Source organism: Seriola lalandi, unplaced genomic scaffold (assembly GCF_002814215.2).
Source record: "Seriola lalandi dorsalis isolate HSWRI2012SDOR001 ecotype SW California unplaced genomic scaffold, Sedor1 jcf7180002054347, whole genome shotgun sequence".
Lineage (NCBI taxonomy): Eukaryota > Metazoa > Chordata > Actinopteri > Carangiformes > Carangidae > Seriola > Seriola lalandi.
This window is the reverse complement of record NW_019524900.1, coordinates 577,553-604,416: the sequence shown is the minus strand read 5'-3', so window position 1 is coordinate 604,416 and position 26,864 is coordinate 577,553. Positions and strand designations below refer to the sequence as shown.

At 39.6% G+C, this 26,864-nt stretch overlaps 1 protein-coding gene across 1 annotated transcript in view; it reads right to left on the bottom strand.

Annotated features, from left to right (window-relative positions):
* Positions 1-787: 787 nt before the first annotated feature.
* Positions 788-26,864, bottom strand: part of gnb1a (guanine nucleotide binding protein (G protein), beta polypeptide 1a) — a 35,508-nt gene continuing 9,431 nt past the window's right edge. The window contains exons 2-11 of the mRNA XM_023407829.2: positions 14,300-14,406; positions 13,125-13,163; positions 12,783-12,889; positions 10,093-10,156; positions 9,103-9,265; positions 7,259-7,325; positions 6,657-6,858; positions 5,923-6,139; positions 3,475-3,590; positions 788-2,937 (exon numbers count right to left, since the gene is read on the bottom strand). Coding sequence (XP_023263597.1) covers positions 3,484-3,590; positions 5,923-6,139; positions 6,657-6,858; positions 7,259-7,325; positions 9,103-9,265; positions 10,093-10,156; positions 12,783-12,889; positions 13,125-13,163; positions 14,300-14,356 — 1,023 coding nt within the window. The 5' untranslated portion in view covers positions 14,357-14,406 and the 3' untranslated portion in view covers positions 788-2,937; positions 3,475-3,483. The remainder of the gene's footprint in view (positions 2,938-3,474; positions 3,591-5,922; positions 6,140-6,656; positions 6,859-7,258; positions 7,326-9,102; positions 9,266-10,092; positions 10,157-12,782; positions 12,890-13,124; positions 13,164-14,299; positions 14,407-26,864) is intronic.

Sequence of the window (26,864 nt, the reverse complement as noted above, 5' to 3'; positions counted from 1 at the left end):
TTGTTTGTTGTATGTGTTTATGCTGTTTGTGTATGAATGATTTTATGTGGACCCCAGGAAGGTTAGCAACCGCTGTAGCAGAAGCTAATGGGGATCCAAATAAAGAATTCAATTTAATTTCTCATAATTTATTCTTCAATCTCTAATGTAGGCTCCTTCATGCTGGACTAAATGATATGATAATGAAGTTGAATACTATGTGATGATTAAATGTGAAGTTACATTATTTTGAAAACAATATAGGTTACATATCATTATATATTATTACATATTAGGTATGTACAATTTTTAATATTAAAATATACATTTCAAATCTGGCTTGAAAACCCCCTTATTTTATACTTATGCCCAATAGAGGGCAGTAAAGGCCGTGGAGTTTTTCCCAAACATCTTCATTGAACTGAAGAGCACTAATCAAGCTACATTGGGTTCGACAGGGACCAGCACCTGGAGGGGGGGTCACTCTTTAGCAAGGCATCAAGAGCATGAAAGAAACTTCATGAAAAGTTGAGTGATAATCTGCAGTTACATTTTCAGCCCTCACAGTAACTACAGTGTCCCTTCACCCTCAGTGTAAATGCTGACGGACACATCGTGCATGGCTACCGTCACGCAAAGGGAAAAGGTAACTCCGTGTAAATGACCGTACAGAGGAGCCAGGCTGATTCAACAGTGGATAAGAAATTGTTTATTTGACTTGAACATAATTACAAGGAAACCCAAACAGTCTGCAACATTCTAGCTTCAGTGGGAACCGCTCTAAGTGAATCACACTCAACACAGTAGGTCATCTCAAACTGCTTTTTATTACATCTTAAATAACAGTACATTTTAATATAGTTTCTATCTTGCATCCAGCTTTCGGTTGTACACTGACTGACTTTAAAATTAAATACAAAAGGTGAAAAGGGAACAGTGGGGGTGCAGAGCTCTACAGTTATTTGATGGAGAAAGAGAGAAAAGGAAAGGGAATTTAATTAATTTTTAATATTTTTTATTTCATTTTATTTTTTGCCAACTCCAGGCCTAACGCACAATTACAGCACATTTTTTGTACAGAATGTCGCAGAGAAAAAACAGAATGGAAAAAATGTCACTACTGCTAAAGAAAGAGCGTCTCTGTTTACAAGGAGAAGGGAACAACAGAAAATTCTGCCATTCAGATGCTGCAAGATTTTTTTTTTTCATTTTTTATTAAAGGACAGAAAAAAACCTGTTATAAAATGTTTTTCTTGTAAGTGGAATTTTGTTTGCTACAGTAGGAATGAAAATTTATTTGTTCCATTTGAGATTGTGTATGTTTAGGTGAATAAATGTACGTATGCATGTGTGTACAATTTAAACATTTACGTTACTTCTTAATTTGTGGAATCCCTCCCAAGTATGGACCAAGTAACCGTTTTTGTTGCAGGGTTTGCTTCTCAAGTGCATAGCTTTGACATTTTAGTTGAATCATGTATGCACGGAGTAGCCAAAAACAAAAAGAAGAAGGAAAAAAAAAAAAAAAAAAAAAAAAAAAGGAAAGAGAAAGAAAAATATAAATACCATTGTATTGATATATTCAACAGGTTATTTTCTTAAAGAAAAACATCAAAGGACTTAATTCCATATGCACCTTTTTAAGCAATTCTACAGCATGCGATTCTAAGAGATAACCCACCCATGGCAGACAACCAAAATCTTTTTTTTTCGTTTTTAACTTAAAAAGTTTCATTATCATTATTTTCAAACATTGATTTATACAACATGTCATTCACAGAGTAGTAACTGCATTTCCAAGCATGGAATGGGCACCTCTGTTAAAAGAGAAACGTCCGGATTGTAACCGGGCTAAAGTGGAGGTACTCCCTACCCGACCAAATCACATCACCGGTCCCAACCACGGGCAACAGAAACCAGGGAAAACAAAACTAAATTAAAGGAGAAAAAAAAAAAAGAATAAAAAAGGGGGCGGGGTGGATTATGATCCGATGGGTTAATCTTCATTTAATTATTCTACACTGTCGCCAGACAAAAAGGTGTAAGAATGGTTAAAATGGTTTGTATTTTTTTTTTGTTGTTTTTCGTTTTAAAAACGAGCATTCATTATCATAAACAGCATGTGCTTGGTTAGTTAACTTTTTTTTTCTTTAGACATTATTCTATATATGCAAAGTTTAATTTTTGTGCAAACAAAGATTTGTGGACTACACTGGAAAAAAAGAAACAGTAAAAGTATCATGGGACTAAATATACAGAAGGGCCAGAAGTGGCTTGAGGACTCCCTGTTGAAGCTCAATTCTCTCGCTTTGTTCTCCAGTGGGATAAAGCTGGATTTAAAATGACATGATCTGGAGGTTCTTTTAGTTGTCAACTTAAAAACATTCTCTAAAATGTGTAAAGACTAGGACATAAAACAAAGCTTTGATCCTCATTTTAAACATTAACTGACAGTTCACTGATCTACTTCTCTTTAACAAAAAAAATAAAAATAATGAAAACAACAAAGAAACAAAAATAAACATGGCCAAAAAGCTATTAAGAGTTAGATCACTGTCATGTAATAGCCTTCACTCAGACCTGTGTGTAATGAGGACGCAGGACACGTTTGCTTGGTGGTGGCGGCAGCGGTGGTGGTGGGGTGTTTGTATTTTCACTTACTACAATACCAGACCATGGTCATGGGAGGAATGCACAATTTTTCCCTCCCTTCCATTTAGAAACCACTAAATTCCTCAAGCTTTTTTTTTCTTTTTCTTTTTTTGTTGCTGAATGAGTGACAGACAATTGTGCTCTTTTAAATGAGAAGGAGAGAGAGAGAGAATTTTTGCCCTTGATAGTTTTTTGGGGTGTTTGGAGTCAGTATCATGGTGTTTTTGAAAAGATTGGATATGCAATAAAATTGAACATTGTGATGTTGGAATGGTCTTCCACTCAACCTTGGAGTCCAAATGCCATCTGGAATAGAAAAATAAAACAAAGAAACATATATTATTTCATTATCTATACTCTGCAATATTACTCATTTTCCATCATATATGCACATCACTTATATATGGAATATTTGTAACTGCTAATCAATCAAATGTACACAATCTGGAGACAAAGAAATGCCCATTTATTTATTTCACTCTTGTTTAAGATGTAAAATTTCAAGGCCAATATCAAGTTAACTGAGACTTGACAAGAAATGTCACAGATCAGACAGAAACTGTCGCTGCATGGTATAAAAATAAAAATAAAAACATCTAAATAGATGAAAAACAAAGTAAATCCAGTGAAATTTAACACATGGCCCCTCAGGTGACATAATTCCACTATATTTAGCTGATGTGATGATGCTTGATTTTTCCTTTTCATTACATTTCATATGCTGCACCTTCATTCCCGTCCTCCAGATGGCAGTAAATACAAACTCTAGATGAGTCTCCATGCTGTTACAGAAGCACAGCTCTGACAGCCATCACCAGAGACCCTTCCTCTGGCCTCATTTACCTTCAGACTCTAGTTCCAGATCTTGAGGAAGCTGTCCCAGGACCCTGTTGCCACTGCCATGCCGTCGTCGGTCACACCCAAGCAGCTCACCCGGTTATCATGACCAGCCAGGACACCTACGGAGACAGCAGAGACTGAGACACTGCAGCGAAACCGCTCAGCATGATGGATATCACATGCTGGGTCAGACTTGGCTATGAAGACTGAATTACGTTAATTAATTTCTGTATTAAATGACATGTCTGTGGAAACTAAAACGATGTTTTAGTTTGTTTGTTTGAAACCGTAAAGAGTCTCATAGCTGACACTTATTGAAGGCTAATACTGTCCCAATATGCTGATAATCAATATTCCACCCACCAATGGATCAAATAAGTGTGTGTGTGTTATATTTGAAATGTGAGATGTGGCCCTCTCTGATCCCTATCCCACAATGCAGTCAATAGCTGTAAAGTATTCATGTCTCCACGGGGCTCCTCTCTGCTGGAGCAGGTGATTCTTGGTATATTAACGCTTTTTATTCTGTGATAAAACAAAACCAACAACAACAACTACAACAACAACAACAGGACTCTAGAGAAGTTGTTTCCTGATCAACAGTTTGTTAAAGAACAGGGAGGTTTGTCATTTTTCTTGAGACTGCAGTCCTCATCTAGTCTCCCGTAGCGTGAACATTCACGTCTGCAGGTCCAACTTCTCACAACCACAAATGCTTATATAACACAACATATATAAAATCATACAACCATCACCTGTATATTGAACTATATACAGACTCCACTGGTTCTGCAGCCACGTATTACCTGCTGCTCTGTGGTGAAGGGAGCGATGTGAGACCCTAAGTCGGCCGTGATGTCAGGTAAAGGTACGACATGAAGATACTGCTAAAACAACAACCTCCGATAAAGAAGCTGCTTCCTGTGTAAATAAATATATTCTTCATCTTGTTTTTTTGGACCAATTTAAATGAAGGTTACCATCTTAAATTTAGTCTATAAAACTACACATTCCTCCTGCTCCTGTCTCCCCAGTGGTCAATGATTTCTCCTTAATATACTCTTTAAATAGAAAAGGTATGCACAGTGGCTATTAATATTTCCAGCACTAATCAACAGAGGGAAAAATGCAACAGAATTAATTTAATGTGGATAAAACTGTCCGTGAGTAAACAGGAATTTCCAAGTCCTGCCGCATGTTCTGGAAAGAATTGAACTCTGACATGTTCCCCCTCCTGGTGCTGAGAAGAACCCCCTACAGCCTGGTGTTGGAATTTGATGTATGTCTGACGCATGATGTTTTGGTTTGCACCAAATACAAAGCTCAGAGTATGTCGAACAAAAAAATAATAAAAATAAACAAAACAAAAAAACGAACTTCTGTCTGATCATACCATAAATTTCCTTCCACTTTCTTTTCCCAGTTTTTTTCAGAGTTGCCTTCTAGCGAGCACTAGTCCACATGTCATGTGAGTTTTTTAAACAAGCATAAAGCTGCGACTTGTGAAGAATCCAGGCAAGAGCTGTTGTATGACTGTGTCTCCCATCGCAGCTACTGAGCCCCGCGGCGCCTTCAGAGTACCCACAGACCTCTCGGTGGTCGGCTGTATTCTGTAGCACATTCAGTGCCTTCAAAGATATTCTTGTCTCCTTCGCCTGATTGGTACTACTCAGTTAACGTTTCATAACTTTGTTTGGAAATACTCAGTCGCCTTCATGATCAACTAAACAGCTGTTTAAATCGTCCAAATACAGAATCAATCAAAAACCTACGGTCACATCATGATAAAGTCCAGGAAAAGACACAGTACAACACAAGATGAGCTCGATTAAACGAATTCATCTAAACACATTTTACAATTACAGTTACTTAATTAACTATTACGTTTAATAAAACAACTCTGTACTTGTTGATCTGCTTTATTATGAATAATTTGCAACTGGTGTCAGCGATCTGAACGGTATCAGTCCACACTGTAAGTTCTACATATTTAGTCAAACTGTGACAAATGTTTCTTTGGATTTTCGATCTGTTGCAGTGATTTAATAATAATCCTCCTCATGTATCAGTGCAACAATTATTAAAAAAATGCTCCGTCATGTCCAACTGAGGTTTGTTTGTGATCTAACCATAATTCTGACGTGGCCTTTCGATGAAATTCACGACAGCTCCATGGCCGACTGATTTGTATGCTTCATTTGTTTACTCTAAAATAAACCATCCCCTGCAGTAAAGCACATATCTTCTTAGACTTTTTTTTTTTTTTTTTTTTTATAAAAGAAGAGAGACTGTGGTGGAAGGCGACTGAAACGTGGATCAAGTTCTGAACAACAGCCGGGACGGACATTCACCGTTTCTCCACACACCTTACTCCACATTTCAAACTGATAGACATCATCAGCTGTTGTTTAAAAGTGTTTTAATGTGGATTTTTGGGGGGGAGGGGCTTACCTGCACGGTCGGCCTTCAAAGTGTCCCAGACGTTGCAGTTGAAATCATCGTAGCCGGCCAGCAGTAGGCGGCCGCTCTTGGAGAATGCCACGGAGGTGATGCCGCAGATGATGTTGTCATGTGAGTAAACCATCAGCTCCTGGTCGGCGCGCAGGTCAAACAGCCGGCAGGTAGCGTCGTCTGAGCCGGTGGCAAAGGCGTTGCCATTGGGGAAGAACTGCAATAGAAGGTGAAAGGAGATTTTTTCAGTGTTGATGCATCTTTCACTTTAGAACGATTGTAGGAAATTATACATGTGCTTTTATTTGTAACAGGAAGTAGCCACACCTTTTTCTGTGTCACTTGAAAGTGGAAATATCTGGCACCAAGTCGTTTAATTTCTAAGTATATTGATTACAATTTCAGTAACAATTATCTGGTGTGCACAACCATGAACTCCTCTGTAGAGTTAATTCTGCAGCAGAATATGAAAGAAACACTATGAACACAGCTCCGAAAGAAAAACATTCAAATGCAGTGTCACTGTCATGGCCGCCAACACCAGACCTGAACAATCTGCATCTATTTGTTGTTTTCTTAGAACACGTGTGACTTTACTTTGACTAACTCTCCAGGACCTAACAGTTGCTCTGACAGACTTGACGTGGATAAGACTTGAATGTCTAGGACCTTGGCGTCATATGATTAGTATATAACATGTAAGACAGAGTGTGTGTGTGTTTGTGTGGCCGTACACAGATGGCGTTGATGTCTGACTCGTGGCCAGTGAAGGTCTGTCGGCACATTCCTTCTCTGATGTCCCAGAGCTTGGCCGAGGCATCGCAGGCTCCAGACACAAACAGCCTGGTGTCGGGTGCCAGAGAGAGACTCATGACATCACCGGTGTGACCGGCAAATGTAGTTGTCTGCTGACCGGTCTCAATGTCCCACAGAGCACTGCAAGAAAGCAGGACGGACATCGTCACATTACAGCCGCAATATACAAATCCATCACGAAGGAAACGGACTGACCCCTGATGTGACGCTGGTGCCTGTATCTAATGCAGGAGACTCAACATTCAGGTGTTGTCTGTGAATTTAAACATTGATGTGGGAAGCTCATATGGCTGTTATGTTTCCATAAACATATACATAATATTATATGTAAATATTGTTGATAACCATAAAAACCCACAGGCGACAGATGAAATAATATATTATATCCCGACAACTAACAGTATATTTGAAGTTTAGAAAAGTCAAATCTTGATGAAATGTTATTAAAGAGCATTTTTTGAGGTTCAAATCTGCGGTGGTTTTGTATCAAACTGGACTTGGGTGCAGTATCACAACTCACCAGGTGGTGTCTCCAGAGCTGGTGACAATCTGGTTGTCATCCAGGAAGCGACAGCAGGACAGGTAACCTGTAAGGAATCAAACACTCTGATTGAATACCTCATTTATGATGGATCAGCTTCTCTATAATATTAAAAAGAGATACAGGCTTCATTCATTTCCTCACTGTCTGCACAGAGAAAGAAATCGTACTCCTTATCACTCTGAGAACACTTTGTCTTTCTGGATGTGGGGGAGATGAACCGACTAACTCACTAACAGAAACAGAAACAGAAAAAAAAAAAAAAAAAAAAAAAAAGTGTAGGGCATCTAATGGGTCATGACTTGCTTCCACGGTACATCCTTTACTAGCTGGCAGAGTGTATGTACCCCTCCCTATAGCGAGGGAACTAGAACTAAAATGCTGACACACTTCCTGCATCATGTGACACTGATCAGATGAATGCTCCTTGCCTAAGAGCTCAACACTTTCATTAGTCTGAGCTGGGATATGGCTCGACCAGCTCCTGTTTTTATAGAGACAGACGCACCATGTGACTGGCATCTTTTAGATGTGAGAATAATTAAAGGTTACACAAGAACATGGGGTTCACATTGAAAAAAAGAAGAAAAGAAAAAGAGCATACTGTGCATCGACAAATAACAGAGCGGTTACATTTGACTGGTTGTCTGTAGGAGGACTTCAGAAAATATATGTAACGTGCTCTCATCGGTCTGGGTAAAGTGTCCCATCCTCACTACCTGATAGAAGCTATATTTCCTTAATTTACCAAACTAACTGTGACAGGTTTGATCTTTTCTCCGCTCAGAATAAAAGACACATTAAAACTTAGTTTAGTAAGTAAGTAGCTAGCTTAAATAAACTAGCTCTAAAAACAAATGCAGAGATCGAGCGCTCCATTTTGTACCTTGCTTGTCCTTAAGTATTCCTTTTGTTTAAAGCAGCGCACACGGGCTGGTTTTCAGTTACTTCTTGCTGTCATTCAAGCAAGCTAATGTGTGTTGATAATTCGTTAAAATCAAGACTTTAATTTAGAATTTGCCTCAGCTATAAGTCCTATAAAGTATTTCTGCTAAGAACAGTATGAATAGTAAATACCAGCGACTATTTAAAGCTTATGAGAGACCGATCTGGAGAATTCAGAGTTCCCGAATGGAGGATTTTTTTGTTCCTCTCTAGTCTGTGATGAGTGTGTGTTAGCCGCAACTCGAGTTAGATTATTCTGCTTGATGCCAAAGTGTATTCCTTTAAACTTTCCATCAGAGTCATTACACACCACCTGGATGACGCAGTTTCAGTGGAGGCGAGTGTCAATTCAGTGTCATTCACAAAGATAAATGACAGAGGTCGGCAATGAGGCGTTAATTGAACTAAACTGGGCTAAAATACAACTTTTATTGTCCCACAGGCGACAGAATCTTTTCAAACTGCAGACGAACACTTGACAGCTCTGCTGGTTATTCCCAGGTCTCGGCTGGTGAATAAAGGTGACTGGGTTTTTGCTGTTTCATTAGTGTCTTTTAAAACATCGGAAAGCTTTTTTTAATGAATGTGTGATATGTTGTCTTTTTTTGTGTGTTTTATTTTCCCACGATAAAATTTTTATTTTCATGTAACTGAATTCTGTTTTATGATGCGTTTGTTTTTCTTTTGTTTTTAATTCCCCATTTTCTTTGTAACCTGGTTAAGAAAGGTTCTACATAAAGTTTATTATTATCATTATTATTAATAGTAGATATTGAACACATCAGTCCGAATTTGAACTATCGACGATCGATCTGACCTTCAAAAACCACAAACAAAAAACCAAATCCTGTACATGCCAGTGTGTGTGTCCGGCCTACCTGTGTGCCCGGCCAGCTCACGGCTGACACGCACATTTCCCTCACGGGTCTTCAGGTTGTAGATGGAGCAGATGTTGTCCAGACCTCCACAGGCGACATAGTTCCCAGAAGGGGCATAGGCGCACGTCATCACCCAGGAGGAGCGCAACGGGATGGCGTGGACCTGAAAAAGAGGAGGAAGATTTAATATTAGATAGTATGCAGTGACAGATGGGAGGGAGGGAGAGAGAGACAGAGGGGAGGGCATGTGACAAAGTCTGTCTGCGATATTAACTTCACCTTCCAAGGGCACAATGTCCACTATAAATAGCATTACTTGGCGCCCTCAAACACTTGTGAATTGTTTTATAATGAACTCAGCGTTTCATCAATCTAAATGAAACCAGCTGCCACAAATGTGGGAGCGATAGTTAATTCCGACATGAGCTTGATGAACAGGTAAAGACGGCGATTCACCTGAGAACAATTCACCAAATCAGGTGATTTGGGGAATCCGGTGAGAGTCAACCACACACATCCTTTCATGTGTAGACTACCCCCAGTACTGATGCAGAGATCTGTCATCCCCTGCCCCGTCACGTTTAACATTAAAGCACGATGAGGTCGGACTTGGACAAACACGGGATAACAGACACTTTTACCTAATGAGCCATAAGTGGTTTTACAACAAACTCCCTTTGGGCAAGATGACTGGTGAGACAGGTAAGGTACTATTTTGTGATGACATCATTTCTTATTTTACTCTATTTTGGTGCTAACATTTGCTTTTATTGTTCAACTGCTGAGTCAACTATAAAAGCAGCAGAGAGCTGTTTGTAATGTGGTTATTTGCAGATTCACAACACCTGCAATACATTTCTGAACTCAACACACATACAGCAAATTGCATGCAACTTTTTTTCTTCTAAAAGTATTAAAAAAAAAATTAAAAAAAACATGACATGACAGGCGACTGACCCAGTTTCATTACAGTGATTTTGGTGTTATTACCTTGTTTGTGGTGTAGCTGTCCCAAATAATGAGTTTGCCGTCCTGGGAGGCGCTGACCAAAAGCCTGATGAAGAGAAAGATGAGACAGCTCAAACTACAGAACAATTCAAAATGACCACCTCCATCTTGGAAGCTAATTGTTGAGTTTTGTTGTACAGACTCTTCTTCAAAACAATAACTGTTGTAAAACTATGTTGTACGGAGTCAAATCATGTTTGGTGATGAATTTAAAAACTTCTAGTACCTGAAAACAAGATAAATGTACCACAGCAATATTTTATAAGACAGTAATGATACTATTGTGCCTCAAAAACACAGCCACCTAACTGTGCATGATAAACACAGTTATTTTAACAGGAATCAGACCAAACCCTGTTTCTGCCTGTGAGAGCGGGCTCTCAGGCACCTCTGCGGCTGGCCTATCTGGGTGAATCCAACAAGAGTAACCACAGCGATGGTCCCAATGCACACAGGAAAAAGAAAAGGAGTGAACACACCGAGGCCTGCTGGGACTATGCAAATCTTAACTACCGGGCTGACGGGAACGCGCTCATATGTGAACAACCCAGCAGATAATGAGCTGGGGACAGAATGGTTTGTGTAGGGAATTTTAGTCTGTCCTCTTCCCAGACTTAAAATGAACATTAAACTTAAACAATCAAAGCCGAAGATGATGTACGAACTTCAGATTAGACTCCACATCAACTTCCGGTGTGGTGTGGTGTGGTGTGGTGTGTGTGTGTCAGCTAGGAGACGATGACGCAACACTTTGAGGTGCTTGCTTTCTAGAGCTCTGACATCAACAGGTCTTAGAACAGACACTCTGTGTTTTCATAGATGAACAAATCAAACCATTTTCATTTAATTTTCCCCCTCCTCATCGTTTTTAAAACTGAACAAAAAACCCCAGTTCTGAACTCATAATGAAACGGTGTTGCTCATGTAACTGTCAAGTGACACAGCAAAGTGCAGGGAGCAGAGTGTGTGTGTGACCACACACAGTGGTTTTGCTAAGCTGAAGTGAATATCAGGAAAAGAAACAAAAAGGAAAACACAAGATACAGCCACACTTTCCAATTTGTCTAATGTTTGTCATTGTTGCTGAACCTCAGCTCATGCAAATGGCTTCCACGCTAAACTACTCAGGTGCCCAGGTCTGTAGTGTTCAGTGTACAGTTGTGTGATGAGTTAGGTTTAAGTCAATGCAGTCGTGGCATTTTAGCTGTTTCTGAAAAATCATCTTGTAACCATAAGGCAACTATAAAAAAAAAGATGGGCCTTATATCAGTAGAGCCATAAAAACAAAAACAAAACACAACTGTCGGGTCAACTGTGGTTATGAAGAAATCTTTTCATGTGGGAGGTGATTTATGACTCACTGATTTCATGAGGATTGAGGTTATTTAGTTCTACATTCAAGCTCCATCAGTTGATTGTACGATTGTAGAAAAGTTTTAGTAATTAACACACTTTTTTTTTTTTTTACTGTAAGTGATGACTAAAATGTCTGACTTCTCACATGCACCAAAATAAAACCAGAGAGGAAGAAAGAGACTGTTCCCTTAATAGATTAGGGCAGTGATTAGACTACAGTTATTGAGTAAGGGCACTGAATCAATGAATACAACCCGGCCTCGTGTCATTTTAATGAGGTGCTCACATTAAAATAGTTTGCCTTAGTTTTCCTTTAAATTGACATCATGACCTTGAAAACAATAACAGCAGATTTTTTTTTTTAAATATCACACAACAACTACAAATATTTGTGTCTTACAGGCATTAAGTTTTTTAAGATACATATTTGTGAAGATTGAAACTCGATATACGGTTGGCTGCTGAAGGGAGGTGGGACTAACTGAAGGGGTTCTTTCTCAAACGGCTGGAAACCCACCCCAGACCGTTTTGAGTAGTGTCTCCGTCACGGCTAAAAATAGCAGCCTATGGGTCAAAACATCTTGGTGTGACCTTCTTTCTGGGTGGCTGAATCTCAGCAGGTAGTCTAATAAATACCCCAACCCCCTTAGGGAGGTGAAACATTAACAGATGAAACAAACAAACAGGAAGAGCTGACTGGGTAAACACAGTGGTAGACTTTTTCTTTGGGTGTATGACTGGGGAGGATGGTGAAGTGACATAGCAGTTTGCAGTGGCCTCTGTGGACTGACGCACAGCGGCACCACAGTGATTAAGTTGTTGGTTGCTGAGGTGAGAGGTGTGTACAACTCTGGGGAAAAGGTTTTTATGTGAAGGGAGGAGTGTTGCTTCATCTGCCTTGGCTATCAGCCTCGACACAGCTCTGACAAAGGCTGACTCCATTTTGAGTATTTTCCCTACCCACATACCCCACCCCCAACGCACACAAACACGCAGACATAGACACACAACACAGTCCACACACTCAAAAGATACAGATGCCCAATGTGCTTTCGACAAAACATGCATTACCTATTGTGCATGTGCACAAATATCCTACTGCTACGTGTGTGCTCGTCTGACAGATCGATTTGGACACTTGTAAAGAAAAAGATCTGTGTTTGGATGCAAGAGTGAGCTTGGCTGATTTTACGAGGACCCTCAGGAGAAGTAACGAACAGTTTTATATCAATACCCTGTATTTAGGGCGAGGGGGGTGGGGTGGGGTGTGTGTGAAATATTTAGTTAATGGACAGAATAGAGTTGAATGAGATTACCTCGAGTCAGTGCCCCAGTGCATGGCATAGATTTTAGCCAGATGCCCCCTCAGTGTCCGTCTAGTGCGCATCTGAATTCGGCCAACAGGGTCGATGTTAGCTGTGATCTAGACACAGTTAAGATCAGAGGAAAAGTCACTTTGAGGCTGTTAGAAACTTTTCTTCAAGTTATTCAGCTTCTATTTGTTAAGATTTTTAAGATTCAAAAATATGACTGACAACAAAAAAGTAAAAAATGCAGGAATCATATCATGTGTTAACATCGAAGCTGATTTAAGTTTATTTTATAATAAACAATAATAAAATGGTGAGTAAAAATCGTGGCATGAACATATTTCTTACCTGAGACAGGGTAGCATCCGCACACGCTTTCCTGGCATCCTGAAACACAACAACACAGCCATGTCTGTTTTAGACCAGGAACTCATCACAATTAGTTTAACATCAGTGAATCAATGAAGCTGCCTCGCAACCATGAAAAACCAATAAACCAAATCGTTTTGATAACACACACTGTCCTGAAATGTATAGATTCAGCGCTGGTAATAAAATTCACATTCTGAATTCTGAAAAAGCCTTGCATGTATGTTTGTGTGTTGACATCTATATGCGTTTATGACATGTCTCTCTCACAAACTGACATCACCGGTGAGGTCCGCATTGTATTATAACAGTTTCACCTCAGTGACACCGTCTTCTGTCTGGGCCTACTTCACTATTCATTAAATCACAGCGCTATGTCAAAATTAAATAATATATAAATGTGTGATGTCATCTTAACTCCATTGTGACAATGATAGTAACTGTTTTAATAATAAAATAAATGTCATTATGTAATAATTTAGCAAAACGAGAGGAAAAATTCCACCATGCATCCTTTAACATAACACGAAGGATTCACACTTGGTTGCGTGTCACTATAAAGATGTTAATAGGAACAGGCTTTAACGTGATGCTGCAGAAATCATCAATGAAATGTAATACAGTGGCCGTTTTACAGCATTGTAAGCAATGATTTCAGTGAATATGATCATTAACACGATGTCACTGGATATAAAACCTGCAAAGAGTTTTCGATATCCAAATACTTAAACATGACAGATCTGTGTTTTGAAGTACAATATCATTTTTTACTAGGGCTGGACATTTAATGGAAATATAATTGAAATCACAATGTGGCCAAGTGCAATATCCAGATTACAGGAGCTGCAATTTTTTTTTTTGCAAAAGGTGAAATGTGAAACAACATTATTGTGCATTGTTAGTGTTGTGGTGCTACAGAGACACCCCGGCCTACAAATTATATTCTCCAGACGTAAAAGGAAGATGTTTATTTGGTACAAGATCTACAAACAAATCACATCATGATCATTTTTGGATATTTTTAACTTAAAAAAATTATTTACTTATTTAAACTTAATAGACAAAATGTCAATCTGGATTTGTAAACTAACGGGGCAGAAAAATACCACAAGAAACAGGCAGAAAACAGGAGCTGAGGACTGTGAAGGACTTACTCTGATCTGGTTCTTGAGCTGCTCAGCCTCCTGGCGTAGCTGATCCAGTTCACTCATTTTCCTCTGCTAATGGTGTGCTTCGCTCCGCCGCCTAGACTCTTGCTGATCTGGAGGAGACAAGAAATGACAGGCTCAACATACATACCACATATGGCTCATTTCCCGTTTGTAAGGCAATTAATAATTAATTAACAATTAAGTAACTCATGCTGTTGACTTTTTACTCTGAATCAAAGTGTACCAAATTTCACATACTATAATGGCCAAAGAGTAAAGACATTATGTGCCTCATTTTCCATAATGATTTTACTTCCAACAAAATGCAGCTGAGGATCATATAGTATCTCTCAAATCCAATATGTAAGGCCCAGACAAAGTCGCAGTGAATCACAACAGCCCAACACTTTCTAGACAGCTCAAGACTTGTCCTTGCCAGCTTGAAACTGTTACCTAGCAACAAGCACTAGGCGGCTACTTTAGGCTTAAGATAACAATTTTGAGGATGATGTTGAATTTGTTCTCACTCCCAAACAACAGCAAACCCTTGGGTAAACATCTGGCCCAACTAAGCTGATGATAACCATTCCTCAACAGCCAAGGCGAAAATAAATAACTGAAAAAAAATAAAATAAAAATAAAGTTTAAAAGAATCCACTTGACCACAAGGGACAAAAACATACCCTCTTAATGACAGTCAAAACTAAGCAAGGATTAAAGAGTCCAGATATAAAGGAAGGGGAGAGGCAGACCAAAAGACCGGCTTGGGTTTCGTTACACTAGTGGAGCCGCGAGGAGCTGAGCTGATGGGCAGGGTCTGCCGAAGCTGTCAATGCTCTGGCCTCTGGACTCTAAACTCTCCTCCAATGTCATCCCTGTAATCCTGGGACACAGTTGATTCAGCTCCTCCAGCCAAATCCGGTTAAGACAAAACCTGCTGATGATCCTAAAAGCAGTGGCTATCCCGCTGACCCCAATCCTCTGTTTGACACTCTTAGCCCTGACACTTTCACTCTCCATAGAAAGAAGACAAATTTTACTAAGAAGAAAAATACTACTGGAACAATTATGACGTCCGGCTTACGGCCTTGGAGGCATCCGTGACATTGATGGAAGAGAGATTGTAGTTTGTACAGTCATTACTACTCTAAGTGTCCAGATGAGTCACAGCAAGTTAGCAGATAAAACTTTCCAATGAAACGGTTGACTCCAAGATTATTCAGAATTTCAGTGACCAAATCCAGTGATGTAAATTAAGGAATTTTCTTCCTTTGATGCTCTCTCCTCTCAGCCATTCACAGACCAATAAACTCTCAAATTTTTTTAAAACAAAATTGTAACAGGAAATACTCTAAATAGGATCACTGCCTACCTGTCAAAAACAAGCTAACTACCACACCATTTGTCCTGCAAACAAACCTTACCTCCCCTGTTTCTCTGGGTTTCAATATAGGTCCTTTGTCCTAGGGCGTGTCGATACCTTCTGAATGAACACCTTATCCTTCAAGCGCCTGACATCTCCGTGGCTACCTGTCACCTGATTGGCCAGCGCTGATAAACGGGGCTGCATTCTAAGCAAGGCGCCTTAACCCCCTAATCTTGGTGATAAAAACATCTCATGGTAATATCATTGGCTAATTCTTGTCTTCTCTGTAATAGCCCTCTGTGTAACAGGTAATAAAAAAATAATAAAAAAAAAATAATAATAAAAATAAAATTTGCTGAGAACCCACCGGAGTGGGTTCTCAGCAAAAGGTATGAGCAGGAAAGTTTCGAGCAAGAAATTTCAGCAAACACAGACCAAACTGTAAAATGTGAACATTTAAAAAATGCCATGGGTATGTTCCACTGGCTGATATAGTCTAGGTTAGGGTGAACACTGACAGTGCAGTGAATAAACATCCCTCGTGTCCAATTATTACAGACCTTACAGCTGAAGAATCTTTGCCTCAAGCCTTGTACTACAATTTTAGTTTGTTTCCATTCTCTGTGTATTCATCTAAATCTGTGTTTATACCATATTTATTAAAATGTTACTGATCGTCATAAATTCCATGTGGCTGACATCAGTAACCTCAGCAGAAGGATGGTGAAGCATGACAGTGACTTACATGCATTTTTGTCAGATATCGCAACTGACAAGTGTTCTTTGTAAACATCTGCCCAACTCTGCGAAGGGCCACTGGATCCCGCTCCCCAAATCATGCCTGCTCCCTATGGAGAGCCTCAACATGGTCCGGGAACTATGGGGGTGGAGTCTGCAGCGCTAAACATTGCTGACTGGTCACACGAGCCTTGTGGCTGCTACAACATGTGAGCAGCATCCATTCTGTCTGCAAGCAAGCACGGGTTGTCCCAGCTTTAAATGAAAATAAGACAGAGGACACCTCTGGTTTATCTTTTAGAGCCTGTTATGGACTATGAAGTGTTCAGGCAACATATATATTCACAAAGTATTTGGTTCTGTTAGTCCTTACTCACTAGTATTAATATCACGTGACCGCAGATCAAATAAATAATAAAAATGTGCTGCTTTGGCTCTGATACAGCTGTCTGTCTCTGATGCGTTAATGCTTGTAGTGTGCCCCAATGTCCCGCCTGCAGAATCGCCGGCCTGGTTGTACATCACGAGTAAAATGGCCAATCAACACTGTCCACCGTATTTGTGGGAAAGCAGAGAAAGAGATGCATCACTGAGACAAGTAAGAATGAAGATATCGGTGAAGTTGCAATGAAGATTACAATCGTTAAGACCTCTGTCTATGATGACCAGTGGGCTGACTCCACTACAAAAAGCCTGTACTTGTTATGTTTGGCTATAGCATAGCAGCAGAAAAACAAGACATTGGTAAGCGATTATTCAGGAAGCCTAATTTAACAAAGGACAAAAGTAATAAGGGATTTCATTCAGTGGAAGTGAAAGCAATGGCTTTTAAATCATTCACTAGTCTACTACACTTGAGTCCACAGATCATACACTTTGCTGCAGCTAATGCTAACGCTAACATTCATTTGGTTTATTTATGCGGTTATGTTTTTTGTTTAACATTAGTGCAAATGAAACTAGAGATAGCTAGCGTTTGTACCATGGTAACAATTAATTCTTAACAGATGACAGAAGTTTCATTGGTTTTACTTTTATTTCATTCATTCATTTTTGCAGAAAGAATCCTTTGGGAAGCTCCCTGACTAATTATATATTATCTTATCTATTTAAAATTTCAGTTCCATGTATAAGAAATGCTGCTGGGAACTCACTGTACTTTAGCTTTAAAACATGTTGAAATTTTCTGTTTTCCAGTCTCTTATCAAAACATGTGTTTAAAAACATTTAAAGGAGGTCTTGTGTTACTATAATTTTTTTTACTGTAAATGTATATTGGCTCCAAATAGCTTTTTTGTCTCATTGATTACCAATAATCGTAATCTGTATTGGCAGTAAAGAAAACTGCCTGTTATAAAAATGTTATTTAAGATGCAGTCTGTTGGCATTTAAACAAGTGGTATGTTTGGCATGTGCTGGACTGCAGCACTTCTGATATGCTGCAGTCCAGCACACGTGTCAGAGGTGAAAACAATGGCTTTATGGTTAATAGGCTAGCTTTCAGCTTTAATTTAAGGTTTTATAAATCCATATTGGGTCCTTTTACAAACACAGCCAGCCAATTTCAGTGGACCAAACAGAATCTAATATATCAAGTTAAATGAAGTCATATTTGGTTGCAAAGCAAAAACTGCAAGAAGTCTATAATCCATTTACATGAGCAAAGGCCTGGCATCTCTCCACGCCTGTACTGCAGCTATCTTCACTTCTCTCTTGTTTTAGGGGCTTTCAGTCATCACTTTGGCTTAAACAACTGAAACACATGCTCACTGGCTGAGGTCAGGTGATCGATGCTGCCTGTCAGGAACATTCCACCATTTGGTCCTTAAAATAAAACTTTCCTAAAATTGTCTCAATTTCCATCTGCTTTGTATGAATGAATTACAAATCTTTATCTTTTACTCTTGGGCCTCTGTGCTCAAAATGACCTGGCCTCTAAAAGGCAAAAATTCCTAGATCATGTCAATTTGAAATTGATGGAATTTAAAAGAATCTCTACCGACAAAGACAAAGAATAAGACAGCGCTCTTTTACTGGTGATTAGTATTAGAGGTGTGATTCAGAAGATTCTTTTTCCCTTGTGCTGGTGGTGGGAGTGTTGAAACCACTGGCAGCCCAACAGATAGAGCCTCGACTTCACTGCCTTCTCTTTCTGCCAGCTATTTTTAGAGAGGTGGTGGGGGAGGAGGAGGAGAAAGAGGAGGAGGGAAGCAGACTTCACATTTTCCAGCCACTCCTATCAGCTCCGACATCTCGAGCACAACACAGTGAGAAGGAGAGAGGAAGTGTAATTCGACTCCACACACACAAATGCACTTCATTGGTATTTCTCCTTCCCATACGGCAATAATCGTGCACGTACCATTCATTTTCACACTGTACTGACTTATAAACGTGCTAAATGAGCTTCTCCATTGGAAAAAGGTTTCTGTGGTTGTTTCTTTATGCCGGGCACATGATGATAAAATGTGAGTGGATAGAAAAAATTATTTCAAAGAAAGGATTGATAAATAACAACAGTGAATTCATGGATGGCTGAAAGCTTATTTAAAAAAAATTTAAAAAACATTTTACATAGTAACATTTATTATATTTAAAATTGATTTATACATGTTACATATAAATTTTTTTCTCATATTTCTGAAACTATAGATGTGCAATGTTAAGGAAAGGAAAATAAAACTGCACTATGAACCTGACTGGTAGAAAAATCAAAAGTGGACCTCTGATAAGACACACAATAACTTTTGAATGATTTGCCTTTAAATGTTGAAAGAATTTCAGATATCTTAATGAAAAACAAAATTAAATAAAGGCTAAACAAAAGATGAAGGCATCAGGTGTGAAGGGATGTAAATCACAGGATGGTCTAGTGGGGTTTGGCGGTAGATTTTTGGGGTCGAGGAATTGACTCCACCCTGATGACATAAGGAGTGGGGTAGGTAGTGAGATGTCCTGGTGCACAAGAGGATAGAGGCAAGAGAGCCAAGCTGGAGGACAGAGCCAGATTAAACTAATGAGAGTGAACAAGCAGAGGACAATTGGGAGGGGAGCTGCTAATTAACCCCTTGGTGAAGGGGAGCAAGTCTCAGTAAGCTTCCCAGCATTAAACACTGAGCAGAGGAGGCCTACACTTACTTCTTCTCAAAATACAGCTTTTCTCTTCAGACAAACACACGTACATACACAGTACAAAGTGTTGAACATATCATACAGAGGTCAGCTCAGAAAAGGTTCACAGCATAATGCCATCCAGTATAATGCGCCTGCAATAAATTACCACCTTGGCGAAACGTACAAAGTTCATTTTCTGTTGAAAGTGTAATGTGTTGATCAACTCCGAGGTTGTGTTGTCATTATATTACACTGTTAGATCTACTTGTCATTTTCATTCTGCCCCACTACTGTGGCAACATTTTAATGATTATCTATGTGATGTCACCGATGAGTCCGGTGAACAAAATCAAATGAAAACACAATTGTCAGTGGGGGGATTTTCACAAGCATTTCCCCTTGAAAGCACAATGTTTTTTTCCCCCTCCAAAGTTGCTGCAGTGTATTTTTAGTTTCACATTCAGAGATTTTATCATACCATGAATACTAGAAAACAAGTCATCAATGCTGTCCATGACCTTTATAGGATATGTTCAGATTAAGAGGCTAAATCTGAAAATGCATCTGTGTCTCTGTTTTTCAAAGTTGAAACCTCAACTACGCCAGTACCAGTCCATTAAAAATGGCTGCATCTTTAATGGACTGGTATTGGTTATACAAGCCCAGAACAGTTTCCTTTCCCTTATTCATTCGCTCTGAGTACATCAAGTGATACAGGTGATAAAAAAGATGCCGCATCCTACTGCATTAAAACACTGGAACCAACAGCATTGTGAACAAAAGAACTACAAACAAACTGTAACGAGGAGTCTGAAATGACACGAGTGTGCTGGTAATAAAAGTTGTGCATATTTTCAGATTCAATTGTAGCGTGAGGGTGCATGTAAATATTATTGGTCAAAGATAAAGAAGGTGACTGAAACATCCCTTCTAATAAATAATACTAGGTGAAAACCTTGTATATGACTGGATGACGTATGGTCAGTGATTTTTTTGGGACCACTGTAAACAACCGATGACAGTGTGTCATATTTACATTCTGCCTGGTGTCAAACCGGTGCTCTGCTGCTGCTAACATCCCGATTTAGAACCGTGACATCATCTGTCAAAATCACCAAACGCATAAGTTAAAGAGAAAGACTGAGTTGTGATTTCGGCTTTATTTATATGCAAAATGATCGCTCGGAGGGAGAGTTAGAAGCGACAGAATATCTTTCTTATTTTGGTGTAAAGCCTCTGTCTGGGTAACAAAGCTGCTGCTCTGCCACTCACCTACCAGGGTAGTCACACAGAGAGCTGAACCTCTCACTTGCGGGGCATTACTGATAACTAGCTATGATTTGTCCAAAAAGTTGCTATATTTGTTACAACTTGCGTCTGAAAAGTTTGTAAATCTAGCGTCAAATGCACAAAGTCGGCAACACTGCGGGCTGTAAACAAACTAACTCACGAACCCCTTATAGAAACTGTTGGAGCCGATTTACTTTGAAAAAGCAACGGCCAATGGAGAAACTCCAACACTTGTCCGGCCAACCAATGGTGTAACTTCACGACTGTCAGGTGGTATTCAGCTGGCCAACAGTGCAAGGGTAATCAGTCACTCAGTCAGGGACATCCGTGTTTATATATATTCAAAAAAAAAGAAAAGAAAATGGACAGGGGACATAGTGTACATTGGGAGTTTGAGCAGTATTGAAGCAGCCCTGTCTAATCAGTAATGGCGATTTTTTTTTTTGTATTGCTAAGCTGAGAGACAGACAGTCGAGTATTAAGCTCAAGTCAGTGTTTGAAAGGTGGTGTAAAGATGGTGGGCTTAATAATTCATGCCCTCCTGCTTGGATACCAGCTGCCACACCCTTGCCTTCATGAGTGTTGCATCCCGTCTCCCCCGTCCGATTGTTCCTTCTCACTCAATCTCTGTGGGATCACATATTCTAGTGCTTCAGAGTGCCATTTAGGTTGTGGCTGACTTCCTGCTCCTGTAAACATACAGTATGAGGGGTAGAGCAGGATATGGATGGGGCTGCTTTTTTTTTGTTTTGTTTTTTTGTTGCAAGTCAGTCAGTAGCCGGCTGTGGCAGTGTCTCAGCTACTCATCTGTGTCAGCACGCTGCCTCCGCCTTAATACGAGCGCAGAGTCTCTCTAAGCAGGCGTTTCCTTTTTAAGGGTGTTTCCCTAGCTGTGCTTGTCTTTCTCTCTTCCCTTTGTCAAAACATTCAGCGGATGTGGCGACAGCACACACACTTTACAAATACACTTGCTCTGTGGTTTCAGCTACTACCATTGCACTTGCCAGTGTCCATCCAGGCTTTTGAACCAGGCAATGCAATCAGCTGCATTACAGGAACAAGTTACACAGGACATCCTGACAGGCAGGTTTATGTTAAGAGACGACTGCAGGGATAGAAATGAAGAGACAGAGAGGAGGGTGACACACCAAATTAGGTCAGTCTGACTTTCACTAGGCCTAAACCATGCTGGTAAACAAATAATCAAGAGTGACTGAATGCAAGAAGCTGAGTATACTGAGGATGCCATGAGACAGGTGACTTTGATGAGTTACCGGGAGAACATTACTAAAGGGAACCAAAAGGTAAACAACAGTAATCACTATTAACCTGAAACCTCTAAGAGCTCTTGTGTATTATTGTAAAGGTGATTTTGTTGTGCGAATGAATGTAAATTTCAAAGTGTGGTATTCAAAGCGCAAAGAGACGACTACTGAATTTGTGGATAAGCAGAAATTACGCTCACCAAGCACATTATTAGGAACACCTATACACCTGCTTAATTTATGCAATAATCCAATCAGCAAATCATGTTGCAGCAAGGCAATACATGTAAATCATGCAGATACAGGTCAAGAGCTCATGTTCACATCAAACATCAGAACGATTGTTGGCACCAGACGGGCTGGTTTGAGTTTTTCTGAAACTGCCGATCGTCACACACAACGGTCTCTAGAGTTTTTACTCAGAGTGCCGCGAAAACCAAAAGTCATCCAGCGAGCAGCAGCTCTGTGGACCGAAACACCTTGTTGATTAGAGGTAAAATGAGAATGGTCAAACTGGTTGGAGCTGACAGAAAGGCTATGGTAACCCAGATAACCACTCCTCACTGTGGTTGAGCAGAAACAAATCTCAGAACAAACAAACACGATCAAGGCTCGGTAGAGATGTACAACAGCAGCAGAAGAAGAACAGATTGGGTTCCCCTGTCAGCCAAGAACAGAAATCTAGTTTCATTATTGTTTTCCATTATTCAGCTATTCTTCTTCTTTTTTTTTTTTTTTAATAAAGCATTTTTACATGACACATTGGGCCAGAATCCGTCGTCGACAGCATGAATCTATGGACCTGCCTTGTGTCAACAGTCCAGGCTGACGGTTGCGGTGTAATGTTGTGAGGGAACGGTTTTTCGTGGCAATTTTTGGCGCCTTTAATACCAATCGTCATTTGAAAGTCAGGGCAATTTACCCATCTTCTAACGGTTACTTCCAGCACAGTGATTTACACCAAGTCACAAAGCAAAAGTCGTGAACAATGACAATGAGTTCAGTGAAGTTCAATCGCCTCCCCAGTCACCAGGCCTGAATCCAACAGAACACCTTTGGGACGTGGTAAAACAGGAGATTGGCAGCATGAATGTGCAGCTGACAAATCTGATGAAATGATATGATGCAATCATGTTGACATGGACCAGAACCTCAAAGGAATGTTTCCAACATCTTGAGGAATCCACTAAGAATTTAGACTTTTTTTTTTTGTAAGAGTGAAGGGAGGCCCTACCCAGTATTAGTATGGTGTTCTTGGTGCTCTGTACTTCTAAAACATTATCTAGTCAAATGTGTTGGACACAATCAACAAAATATGACTTTAGATATTCATCACATTTGCTTTGGAGCTGTGGTTTCTGGTCAACTTAAGTGTCACAATTTAGTTTAACCAAGTTCATACTAGGGAGTAGACCAAACATATAACTTTCTTTTTTTTTTTTTAAGACCTAATATTTCTGTAGACTAATGGACTTGGGTGTTTGCAATGTATGAACACGCGCTTCTTGAAAGCCATCTGCTCTGCATCACTTTTTATGTGCCCTGTTTCACTTAGAGATAAACACTGCAATTGGTTTGAAAATGCAGGCTGTGTGAGAAAGCGTGTCATTGTAGTTACAGCACAAGATGTGTGTGAAATGAATACAAACCTGGAAGTTTGGGGGTGGGGTGGGGGGGGTCTTATCCCGTATCTGATGATGTGAATGTACACATCATCAGTTCTGGGAAAAGGAACGTGACTAACAAAAATGAGGTTACTGAATCCCATTCCAACTTTGTCAAACCATGAAAAGCTCCATGTAAGAAACTGTTTTGTGTTGTGTGTCATCTTTTATTTAAAAATGGTCAAGGTCAATGCCAGAATGGCCGTTAAAACCCTACTCCACTCTTACAATGGGACTACACTTATAGGTCTTGATGCAACTGGGATGGCTTTTAGAAAAGCACTCTGTCTGGTGAGAAGCCACCTCGTTGCTTCTTCTTCTCTCCGTCCATCCATCCAGTGGAAGAAAACTTTGCAATATTTACAAGCATTCTCCCAACCCTGTGCTCTCTCACTTTGAGTCGAGTTAGGCAAATCTCTCATTGTGCCTCTGCACCTCCAGTCTAACACTACTGACAACCACTGACGACAACCTCTTACTACCAAACTGACAACAATATGTCCAGTCAGAGTGGATGTCAAATATAACAGCTAGCAGTTTATAACAGTAAGCTGCCCTGATCCAACTCTCATAAGTATCAGCATTTTTTATGGTTTGTGTTGGCTTAATGATGTCCTTTCTATTTCCCACATCTGTAAATTTCACGCTGGGGATGGAGAGACAATGTTCAAGTCCTGCACAGACCATGCTGCAATATCACCTTGCTTTACTAATTTACTGTATAGCTGAATGATGTGAAAAAAAAAGCACAATATATTTTATGTCAGTTTTATTTTTCTGTGTTTAAATATCAAATTTTGTGCAAAACACAGGCCAAAAGATACTGTAAGCGCAAGTGGTTTTTTTTTCTTCTTTTTTTGGTGTGGTTTGTGGGTGAGGGTCCATCTAAGTGCTGTGGGGAAGTGATGCATGGTAAATGTAGCTGAAACACAACCAGGTCACAAAGAAGGCAGGAACAAGGGGGCTGGTGATGCAGTAAGAGAAGACAGAAGGGGATTGCTCCTGGACATTTCTTAAAAGCCTTCTTGTCATTCTTTCCAACACATACATCCTCTCTCTCTGGCATTTTCCTACCGAACACAAGGCAACTGCAGCACTGTAGAAGAGAAGGTGAAGCCTTACTCTCCTTCCCTGGATAGCTTCAGTATGAAAGAATATATTGTGAAATGTACTGTAATCGGCTGCGTATAAAAATGTTTATACATTTTTTTTTCACTTCATGTTACATGTTAAATTTCTCAAACTAATATGCTGAATAATTTCTCAAGGAATAATTTAGTCCGTAAAGTATCAGAAAACAGTGAAAACCTGCCCTCACTGTTTTGATTTCTTGTTTTGTCCAACAGTCTTTACTACAACAGCCACAAAAATACAAGCGAATGTGTGACAGCACTAACATGGTGGACTGTTTGACAGTGAATACAAACACCACCCGCTCTGACACTCAGAAGAGCATAACTCTACCAAGGCCAAACATTTTCTTCCACCAGATCCGGATTGGTATCTGGATCTCAGTAATAAATATTTATATAGTATATTTCTTTCTTTCTTTTTTTTTTTTTTTTTACATCAAGATCCATACATTATTTCCTGAGAAATTAATAAAAATGTCAAAAAATGCCGTGTCTCGCAATGCTCACAAAAATTCCTGGATCTGCCTCAGATCAGTTCAGTATTTTTGTGTAATTCTGCTGATAAACAAACCAACCAACAGACACAGGTGAAATCATAACCTCATTGATGGAGGTAAAAAAAAAAAATAGTTAAGTGACAGCAATACCAAAGAGGCTACAGTCAGAACAACCACCAACCCCAGCTTTGCTTCTAGCGGCATAGAGAAGAATGGTAGTAGTTCTTTATGTCTACACAACTATGTCAATATAAAGTCAATTTGAGATGTTTCTGAGTGGTTGCCCTGACAACGGTGTGATGATTAGCACTGTGCCATGTACTGGCCACTTCTCCTAATGACATACATTAGGCAATGAGCAAAGGTTGACAAAGTTTGAATTATTATTTTTTTTTTTTAAACCAATGTCTGAGGAGTAGGTGGATTTCAAACCATTATGGGTCTCAAGAAAAATGGCTGAAGTGAAAATGAACAGCCTCGGGCTCAATAACCCATTTTGCTCCACTGAAAGTGGGGCAAAATCCTGGGGGTACAAATGAGTATGCATAAGCTGACACAGTTCTGATCGTGATATTCTGCTCAGTTTATGTGCACAATTCATCTGACAGAAAAATGAAACAGTACAGCACAGCAATTTTCTAACTTTTAGTGGCTATCTTTACCTTTTCCCTGAATAGTTTTATGTAGTGGAATTGTACCAGAAAGATAGTTTCATTATTCAGATATTCTTCAAAAAAAAGAAAAGAAAAAGAAGCATTTTCACAGGACACATTGGAGCTGTATGCGTGACACAAAAACCTTTCCACATCAGCGGACTTGGAGCCAGGGGCAAGAAGTGTATGGTGAAACCTTTGCATTTCCTGGACAAGAGTCACACTACCTGAAAGTGTAAGAAAAACAACATACTCTCAATGACACAATGCACAGTTACTAGGGATGCTACAGTGTGGAAATTTTCCCAACGGGTAATAAACTCGTGACAACACTGGTGTTACTGATTACACCAGACATTTTTAAAAGAAAAGATGCGTCGATTCAATGTCTATAGATCAGAAGTTTTACCTCCAGATGACAATTACCTAATTAATGTTATCAGGTTCCCTTTTGGCATTTGGTTTAAATCCCAAAATAATTTCCCTTTTCAATTTGACACCAAATTGTCTTGTCGGTCAACTGTCCTCTCGTCACATGGTAAGGCTCCGCTACTCTGTGATGCGACTCAGTTTATAATTGTAGTCCAACCAAGTATTGATAACTAGTATTTCAGAAATTAATTTTTTTTTATTTGTTGAACTTGGGAAATTCCACTGACAGGCAAAAATTTATGTCTAAAAAAAAAAGAAAAAAGAAAAGACAGTGGGGCCAGTGGGCAATCGGCATGTGCCTCGAACACCATGTAACACTATTAACACTGACTACTGTTGCAACCCTAAGTTACCTTGACCTTCTGTTACTGAAAGTACACAGATTAACGAATCAAATTAAACCTTATTTTGCTGCT